Source organism: Vombatus ursinus, unplaced genomic scaffold (assembly GCF_900497805.2).
Source record: "Vombatus ursinus unplaced genomic scaffold, bare-nosed wombat genome assembly UNPS02014797.1, whole genome shotgun sequence".
Classification (NCBI taxonomy): Eukaryota; Metazoa; Chordata; class Mammalia; order Diprotodontia; family Vombatidae; genus Vombatus; species Vombatus ursinus.
The window spans coordinates 16,579,617-16,590,128 of record NW_020954575.1 but is presented as its reverse complement, the minus strand read 5'-3'; the positions used below and the strand labels follow the sequence as shown (position 1 = coordinate 16,590,128).

Here is a 10,512-nt window from a genome sequence, read left to right as displayed (position 1 = left end):
GATGTATCTCTCTATATAGCATTTTATGTCCTTCCCTACTCCAGAAATACATAGGAATTCAGATTCTGCAGAAATGTGGTAACCATCCTGTTGTAGGTCCAGAGATGTAAGAGAACTTAAAGGCCACCTAGTCCTTTAGGGTGGCCCAGGAAGGTTAAGCTACTGGTCACATAGGTGGTATTAGGGCTCTGATTTGAGATCTTAAGCATTTAGTAGTGAGCAGTAGAAGGTGGAATGGTAATTGCTGTCTCTTCCATCACACTTTTATCTTTGTAATGGAATTCCTTAAAGGGAAATCTACACTGGCTCATAAATGTTAACAGTTGGAACTTTTTTCAAGGATATTGGACAAAAGGGCAAATACATGAGTATAAACACGATTATAATAGTATGGAGTGTTCCAGACATACACCCTGTGGTCCCTCTGAGTATTACAGGTAGATCTTATAATGTAGAATAGTCACAATAGGCCTTCTTCCTACTATATTCTGATAATGGTGCTAGATAGGTAGGTTTTCCCATGGAATTCAATTCCCTGCTCAGAAGTATGGTTTTGTCTATTCCTCAAGTCACTGCCCCATTGTTACGGTACTTTTTATGGCACTTTGTAACCCTGAGTTACAAACCCTAGATGACAAATAAAAAATCCATGTAAGTCAATCCCAGGAAATCAATGAACAGTTTATTATATTTTCAACTTAATCACAGAGGAAAAATCCCATTAGATGAAAATCAACAAAGTGGTGCTTAATTGGGGAATAATTCTCTGCCATTTTGCCTAAGGAAGACCATTTCAGCCAGAGGAAAAGAAAGATAGAAACTAAATTCAGAGCTGTGCTTATCTGTCAGTTGCCTCTTGAGATATAAAACAGCATTTTGTCTGCAAGGCTTACTTATTCCTTCTTTTCATTCAAGGTTCTGAACCAAACAGAGGATCACCGACAGAGAGTCCTCCAGGCAGCTGCTAAAAACATCCGTGTCTGGTTCATCAAAGTTCGGAAGATGAAGGCCATCTACCATACTCTGAACCTGTGCAACATTGATGTGACCCAGAAGTGTCTGATTGCTGAGGTCTGGTGCCCTGTTGCTGACCTAGATTCCATCCAGTTTGCTCTAAGGAGAGGCACGGTGAGTATTGTGGGGCTGAAACGCTCCCACAAACTCCACAAAAGCAATGGTTCTGATTCTTTGCATTTACATGATAGTCTTCCCAAGTGTTTTAATATTTTTTATTTTATCTTTACTCCCTAAATGCCCTTTAAAGATAAAGCTAGAATCATAAAATCTTAGAGTTGGAAGAGACTTCAGAGGAGGCCCTCTCCTGAGAGAGGAAATTCTGGTCATCTCTCCTGAGACATGAATCCTTTTTACACACATCCCTGACAAGTGGCTATCCACCCTCTGCTTGAAGATGTCTGGTTATAAGAAACTCCCTACCTCCAGAGAGGGAAAGTCTGGAGTGTGCCCACTCTCATCTCAGCCTCTTGGAATTCCTGGCATTCTTCAAAGCACGGGGCTCATATGATAGCTGCCCTAAGAAATCTGTCCTGATTTCTCTCTTCTCCCACCCCTCTGCCCCAAGTTGTTAGTTTTCTCTTCCTTGATTATCATATGTATATTTGTCTAATTACATGTTGTAGCCCACCAGTAGAATATAAATTCCTTGAGAGAGGTGATTATTTTTCACTTTTGTCTTTGTATTTTCAGTGCATAGCACAGTGCCATACATATAGTTATTTACTAAATGCTTATTGGGTTGAATTGTTACCTCTGGCAAGGACGCATTCTATTTTGGAACATCTCAGATTGTTAGGAAATTTTTTTTTCCTTATATTGAATGTCTTTCACTCTGTAACTTCCATCTCTTGCTTCTATCTAGTTCTGCCCTCTAGTTCTGCTTCTCTTTCATATGATAACTCATCACATATTTGAAGACAGATGCTTTTTCTCACCCCCTCAATACTTTTCCCATTTTAAACATCCCCAATTCATTTTACTAATCTTATAGTTCTCTTAGCATCACAGGGCCCTCTTCTGGACCCTGTTTCAGTTTCCTATTTTTCCTAAAATATACTGTCAAGAACTCCAGATATGGGCCAGTCAAGGCAAAGTACAGCGAAACTGTCCTTCTCTTCATTATACTTCTGTTAATGGAATTCAGCCTATGATCAACTCCATTAAAATCTTATCTTCATGCTTCATTCTGAGGTGGAGAGGACCCATGGTTCTCAAAGATTACATTAGTGAAGTGTGTTATCTCTTGTATATCATACAAAACTGTGAAGTATTTAAATACCAACTGGCAATGCATTTTATGTGTGTGTTTGTATGTATGTATGTATGTATATGTCTTTTGTCTGAAGACAAGCTGAGGTAAACTCATCAGAGTGTCTGTGGGGTGACAAATTGGGGACGAGGGGAGGAAGGTAGTGATAATTAAACTAAAAAGACCTTCAGTGAATCATTAAAAAAGAAAGAGAACAAAACGGAAGCAAGTTCAGAAGGGGACACAGATTAGCAAGGCAGATTTGGGATTACCATGTTAAATTTGAAATAGATTAAAAAACAAGCTGTACATAGTGGATATTCAGTTTTGTATACAGTCATCTTTTTTCTGCTTTATAGGAAAATGTTCATTTGTGTTGATTTTAGTCAAGGTCATGATAATCAAAAGAAAAAAAATTTAAAGCAAAAGAAAAAAAAAGGTGAAGTTTGAGGCTAGTCTAGCCTGGCTTGTTCTTAATTTTGGTTCCTTATTCTCTTTATAAATGCTTACAAAGCAGTTTCATTTTTAAAAGTAAATTTGTGTTGTTATATTTTGGTTTTATATCACTTAACATTTCCCAGTGTGTACCTTTCCCCTCCCAGAGGGCTATTTCTTTTAATAAAGATATAAAAAGAGGGGAAAAATTAACAAAACTAATTAACATATAAAAAAATCTGGCATCATATGCAGTGTTCAACATCCACAGTCCATCACTTCTATGAAGAAGTAGTTTTGTTGCTGTTTTTTCCATTAACATTGTTGTAATATTCTGTATATGGTTTTCCTGATTCTTATTTTACTTTGCCTCAGTCCATCTAAGTTTTAAATCTTTGCTTCTTTTTATTCATCATAGTCATCCTTTCTTATAGCACAGTAAATTCCATTGTGTTCATGTACCACGATTTGTTCAGTCATCCCACCATGAATGCACATCTACTTTCAAACCACCCTTTTAATATTTTATTCTAGTGTGTGTTTTCAGGAATCAAAGTCACCAACCTATGAAGAGTCCATCTTCTAGGTGGACTTTTAAAAAACATTTGGACATTTGCTCATCTCTAGTTCTGTGGCATCTTTCTAAATTCTCCAGAATTTTTCAGGGATCACTGATGAAAGATCAGTCACATCTTAGTTTATTTTTTCTAGGAGAAGGGTTAGCAAACTACATTTGCCTTAGAGCTAAGAATGGTTTTTACATTTTTAAATAAAGTTTTGTTATACTTAAGAAAGTAAAAACCAGAAAATGCTATCCACATCCAAAGAAAGAACTATGGAATTTGAATACAGATCAAAATATACTGTTTGCTGTTTTTTTTTCTCTTCTGTTGAATTTTGTTTCCTCTTTCTGGTGGTTCCTCCCATTGGTTCTAATTCTTACAACATCACTAATGTGAAAATATGTTTAATAGGAATGTAAAAAAAAAAAGAAAGAAAGTAAAAACCATTAAATTGAGGGGATGCCCATCAATTGGGGAATGGCTGAACAAGTTGTGGTATATGAATGTAATGGAATACTATTGTTCCGTAAGAAATAGTGAGCAGGCAGGCTTCAGAATAACCTGGAAAGACTTGCATGAACTAATGCTGAGTGAAATGAGCAGAACCAGGAGAATACTTTACACAGTAACAGCAACATTGTGTGATGACTGACTTTGTTAGACTTAGCTCTTCTTAGCAATGCAATGATCTAAAACAGTTCCAAAATACTCATAATGGAAAATGCTATCCATATCCAGAGAAAGAACTACGAACTCTGAAAGCAGATCGAAGCATACTATTTTCTCTTTCTTTTGTTGTTATTTCTTTCTCATGGTTTTTCCCTTTTGTTCTGATTCTTTTTACACAATGTGACTAATGTGGAAATATGTTTAATATTGATCATACATGTATAACCTATATCAGATTGCATGCTATCATGGGAGAGGGGGGAGTGGAAGAGGGGAAATTTTAGAACTCAAAATCTTACAGAGATGAATGTTGAAAACTAAAAATAAATAGGAAAAAAAAAGAAAGTAAAACCCATTTTTAGCTCTGCAGATGTACAAAAATAGGCAGTGGGTTGGATTTGGCCCTGGACCATAGTTTGCTGACCCCTGCTCTAGGATATTATTTACCCAGACCAGGCAGCTTGGACATACTGAGGACAGCTAGGCAGCTAGGTGCTTATAACATCTCATCATTTTTCTTAGGTTTCAATTTCCTGATAACAGTTTTTGTTCTCTCCTTTGTGAATTACTTCATTGGTAGAGAAGACAAAATGAATGGAGGCGTTAGGTAATATTGTGCCTCTGTCATCATCCTGTTCTTCCTTCCAGAAGCAATGATCCTATTCCACCGTTGCTCTTCCTCATGCCCTGAATGTAATTTAAAAAGCCTTTTATGTTATATTCAGCGTTTAACGTGATCCTTAGTTCATATTGATCTTTAAGCTTCCTGACACTATTCTAACATAACTTTGTTCTTCTTTTATGTATCCTTAGTTTTCTGTCATTGCTTTCATCTCTTGTAAATGCCCTTTTAAAATCTGAACTTGTTGGTGAGCTCCCTGTTCAGCCACATGCTGCTTTTTCTTGTCATTGGAATCATCTTCAGAATTTCAATCTCAACAGCATCCACATCCCTCTTGGACTTACTTCCCTTTTAGATTCTTTTGTCATTAGCTCCTAGCTTTTTTAATCAGAATTCTTTAAAATAATTCCAAACCTCCTCCCTGGCCACGCCCAATCCAAGATATACCTCAAACTAGCCCTTCCTTATCTGCTACAGATTAAAAATAATTTAATTATTATATCCATAGCACTCAGCTTGATTCTGTGAGGGATACAGAGAGCAAAAAAAATAGTACCTGTCCCCAAGGAGCTTACAATTTAGGCATATGTAAATAACAACATAGTGTGGTAAGTGATAAATGTTATGAGTGTTCCAAGCTAACTGTTCTAAGCAAAGCTGGAAAGGAGGTAGCTTTTGTTCAGTGGGTGTTCAGGGAATATCAGGTAATATAGAAGAATTGAGATCTAGGTATTGTGTAGAGGAATAGTGGAGGGTAAGGGTGGAAAAGTGGGTTCAGTCTAGATTATGGAGGGAGTTGAATGCTAAGCTAGAATTTTAGACTGTTTAGGAGGAGTAGAGAGCTATTACAAGTTATTAGTGTAATTGTTACAAGAGTAATTTTTCTTTCTTTCAGTTTTTAATCAAGAGAGATAAGGGGAGAAGGAAATTTGCAATAGTGATGCAAAAAAAAAAGGGGGGGCCACTGAGACATTTTTTAAATTGCACAGCTGAAAACAGAAGCAAGTCCAGAAGGAAGCACAGACAAGAAAGGCGGTTTTGAAAGTAATGTGTGGAATTTATTATATGCTTTTTAAAAAAGTAAATGGTATGAAATGGAGATACATAGTTTCATACAGAATCCTCTTTTTACGTTTGACTATGTAGATGGAAATAGCCTCTTTTTTTGGTGTTTAAGTTTAGAATAAAAAAATTAATTTATTGATCAGAAGGGGGTGCTTAAGAAAGATAATGTGATGAGATTGTATATAGGGTAGGGCACAGTGGAGGAGGAAAGATCTAAAGGCAAGGAGAGAACAAAAAGTGATTTTAGTAGTCCAGGCATGAGGTGATAAAGTCCTGAAAGAGTATAGTGAAGACAGGAAGAGAAAAGAAAAAATAACAGATTGAGAAGGAAAAATCAATTACTTGGGGACTGAATATGGTTGATGAAGAAATCAAAGGCAATTATGAAAATTTGAGTCTGTGTGATTGGGAGAATGGAGGGTACAATTACTAGAAGTAGGGTTGTTAGGAGATGTGTTTGTAGGTATGTTTAAAGTGCTGGTGGTGCAGTCAGAACTGTCTTACTAATGATTGAAAATTCAGGACTCTTTTGATGTTTTGATTTTTGCCGGACTATTTTCTTAAAATCTTATTTGTTATTATAGGAGATATCTGTAAGGGAAGGGGAGGAGAGAGAGATATTGGGAAATGTTGGTGAAATAAAAATGAAAGATATCAATAAAAATTTACTTTAAAAAATAATCTGAGGCTAGAATTGAATATATTATGTGTCAGAGGCTGGAGCAGAATATATTTATGCATCAGCTGAAATAAAAAAAGCAGGGATAGCAATCCTGATCTCAGACAAAGTAAAAGCAAAAATAGATCTAATTAAAAGAGATAAAGAAGGAAACTGCATCTTGCTAAAAGGTACTCATAGACAATGAAGTTATATCACTACTAAACATACATGTACCAAGTGGTATAGCATCCACATTCTTAGAGAAGAAGTTAAGTGAGTTACAGGAAGAAATAGACAGCAAAACTATACTAGTGGGGGACCTGAAACTCCCCCTCTCAGAACTAGATAAATCTAACCACAAAATAAAGAAGAAGTTAAAGAGTTGAATAGAATTTTAGAAAAGTTAGATATGGTAGACCTCTGGAGAAAAGTGAAGGGGGATAGAAAGGAATATACCTTTTTCTCAGTGGTACGTGGCACCTACACAAAAATTTATCATGTACTAGGGCATAAAAACCTCACAATACAGTGCAGAAAGGCAGAAATATTAAATGTATCCTTTTCAGATCATGATGCAATAAAAATTACATGTAATAAAGGGCCATGGAAAGATGGACTAAAAATTAATTGGAAACTAAAAAGTCTAATTCTAAAGAATGAGTGGGTCAAACAACAAATCATAGAAACAATCAATAGCTTCATCCAAGAGAATGACAATAATGAGCAACATACCAAAACTTATGGGATACAGCCAAAGTGGTTCTTAGGGGAAATTTTGTATCTCTAAATGCTTACATGAGTAAAATGGAGAAAGAAGAGGCCAATGAGTTGGGCATGCAACTTAAAAAGCTAGAAAAAGAACAAATTAAAAATCTCCAATTAAAATACCAAATTAGAAATTCTGAAAATCAAAGGATAGATTAATAAAGTTGAAATTAAGAAAACTATTAGAGTAATAAATAAAACTAAGAGCTGGTTTTATGGGGAAAAAAAACAATAAAATAGATAAACCTTTGTTTAAATTGATTTAAAAAAAGAAAGAAGAAAACCAATTATCAGTATCAAAAATAAAAAGGGTAAATTCAACACTAATGAAAAGGAAATTAAAATAATAATTAGGAGCTATTTTACCCAGCTGTATGCCAATAAATCTGACAATCTAAGTGGAATGGATAAATACTTAAAAAATATAAATTGCCCAGATTAACAGAAGAGGAAATAAAATTAACCCTTATTCAGAAAAAGAAATTGAACAAGCCATTAATGAACTCGCTATGAAAAAATCTCCAGGGCCAGATGGATTCACAAATGAATTCTACTAAACATTTAAAGAACAATTAATTCCAATCCTATATAAACTATTTGAAAAAAATAGACAAAGAAGGAGTCCTACCAAATTCTTTTTATGATACAAATATGATGCTAATACCTAAACCAGGAAGAGCCAAAACAGAGAAAGAAAATTATAGACCAATTTCTCTAATGAATATAGATACAAAAAGTTTAAATAAAATACTAGTGAAGAGATTACAGCAACTTATCACAAGGATAATACGCTATGATCAGGTGGGATTTATACCAGAAATGCAGGGCTGGTTCAATATTAGGAGAACTATCAGCATAATTGACCATATCAATAACAAAATTAACAGAAATCATACGATTATCTCAATCGATGCAGAAAAAACTTTTGACAAAATACAACATCCATTCCTATTAAAAACACCAGAGGGGCAACTAGGTGGCTCAATGGATAGAGCACTGGCCCTGCAGTAAGGAGGACCTGAGTTCAAATCCTGCCTAAGACCGAACACTTGACACTTACTAGCTGTGTGACCCTGGGCAAGTTGCTTAACCCCAATTGCCTTAAAAAAACAACAACAACAAAAAAATAAAACCACCAGAGAGCGTAGGAATCAATGGAGTTTTCTTTAAAAAGTTAATAGCTTCTATCTAAAACCATCAATAGGCATCATATGTAATGGGATAAGCTAGAATCATTTCCAGTAAGGTCAGGGGTGAAATGAGGATGTCCATTATCACCATTGTTATTCAATATTGTACTCGAAATGTTAGCTTTATCTATAAGAGAAAAAGAAATTGAAGGAATTAGAATAGGCAATGAAGAAACAAAACTATCACTATTTGCAGATGATATGATGGTATACTTAGAGAATCCTAGAGAAATAAACTAAAAAGCTACCTGAAATAATTAACAACTTTAGCAAAGTTTCAGTATACAAAATAAACCCACATAAATCATCGGCATTTCTGTATATTACTAACAAAGCCCAGCATCAAGAGATAGAAAGAGAAATTCCATTTAAGTGACTGTAGACAATATAAAATATTTGGGAGTCTATCCTGCCAAGGCAAACCCAGGAACACTAGGAATACAATCACAAAACACTTTTCACACACATCAGAAAGAAATAATTGGAAAAATATCAGTTGCTCATGGATAGGCTGAGCTAATATAATAAAAATGACAGTTCTACCTAAATTAATTTACTTATTCAGTGTCATACCAATCAAACTACCAGAAATTATTTTATAGAGCTAGAAAAAATAATAACGAAATTCATCTGGAAGAACAAAAGGTCTAGAATATGAAGGGAATTAATGAAAAGAAATTCAAGGGAAGGTGGCCTAGCCGTACCAGATCTAAAACTGTATTATAAAACAGAAATTATCAAAACTACTTAGTACTGGCTAAGAAATAGAATGATGGATCAGTGGAATAGGTTGGGTACACAGGACACTAGTCAATGACTATAGTAATCTACTGTTTGAAAAAAATAATCTAGGGGCAGCTGGAGTCAGGAGAGGCCTCAGACAATTAGTAGTTGTGTGATCCTGAGCAAGTCACTTAACCCCAATTGCCTCCAAAAAAATAAAAATAAAAAACTAATCTGCAGGATGCTGAATCTCAGAAGATCTAGAGCTGTACATTTGGGGCTCAATACCATAGAGGGCGTAGTAGAAGCTGTGAGAGCAGAGGGCTCCTAGGGAAAACATATAGGAAGGGAAGAAGGTTGAGGGTAGAAACTTGGAGGAGACCTACATTTCAGGTGTCAGAAGTGGAAGAAAAACCATCCAGTGGGAAAGAAAAGGAGAGGTTACAGAGGTAGAAGAACCAGGATAATATGGCGTCACAGAAGCCAATCGAAGGGTGCGGTCAGTACTGTCAGAATCAATAGAGAGGTCAAGGAACATGAATGAACAGAAGAGGGTTTGGTGACTACTTAGTCATCTCTTTGACCTTTGAGAGGATATATATTTGCTGGATGTAAGGAGAGAAGCCAGATTACAAAGCATTTTGTGTTCTATCTGGGCAGTTTAAGGAGACAGTTGTTAAGTGGGAACAAGGTGAAAGACCTTGAGGCCATGTCATATGAAAATTGGCTGAAGGAAATGGATATGTTTCATCTGGAGAAGAAGAGAAGATTTAGAGGGCAGGAGAGGAGAAAAGGACATGATAGCTGTGTTCAAGGATCACATTTGTTTTGTTTGGCTCCAGAGACCTGAACCAGAAGGAAGTTAGAGAGACAAATTTAGGCATGGTGTCAGGAAAAACTTCCTAACAATTAAATATTATCTAAAAGTAAAATGGGCTGCCATGGCTGGTTGTGGGGCTGCCCTTTCTTCAAAGAATTCGAACAGAAACTGGATGCTGACTTGTCAGGTGTGTGTATATATATATATATATATATATATATAGATATATCTTTCTTTCTTCCTTCCTTCTTTTCTTTCTTTCTTTCTTGTTATCAACAATCACTTCCATAACCTTTTGAGTTTTAAATTTTTCTTCCCTTCCTTTCCTACCTCCCTCCCCAAGACAGCACACAGTCTGATATAGGCTATCCATATACATTCCTATTAAACATATTTTCACATTACTGATGTTGTAAGTAAGAATTAGAACCAATAGGAGGAACCACACGAAAGAGGAAACGAAACAAAACAGAAGAAAAAAGAAGAGCTAATAGTATGCTTCGATCTGCATTCAAACTCCATAGTTCTTCCTTTGGATGTGGATAGCACTTTCCATCATGAGACTTTTGGAGATGTCTTAGATCCTTGCATTGCTGAGAAGGGCTAAGTCTATTAAAGTTAGTCATTGCCCAACGTGGCTGTTACTGTATATAACATTCTCCTGGTTCTACTCACTTTGCTCAGCATCAGTCCATACAAGTATTTCCAGGTTTTTCTGAAGTCTGCCTGCTCA

The 10,512-nt window shown here is 35.7% G+C and overlaps 1 protein-coding gene across 2 annotated transcripts in view; it reads left to right on the top strand.

Moving 5' to 3' along the window:
- ATP6V0A1 (ATPase H+ transporting V0 subunit a1) overlaps positions 1 to 10,512 on the top strand; it is a 57,462-nt gene that overhangs the window by 21,412 nt on the left and 25,538 nt on the right. For both annotated transcript variants that reach the window (XM_027870615.1, XM_027870614.1), the window contains exon 10: positions 916 to 1,128. In XM_027870615.1, coding sequence (XP_027726416.1) covers positions 916 to 1,128 — 213 coding nt within the window. The remainder of the gene's footprint in view (positions 1 to 915; positions 1,129 to 10,512) is intronic.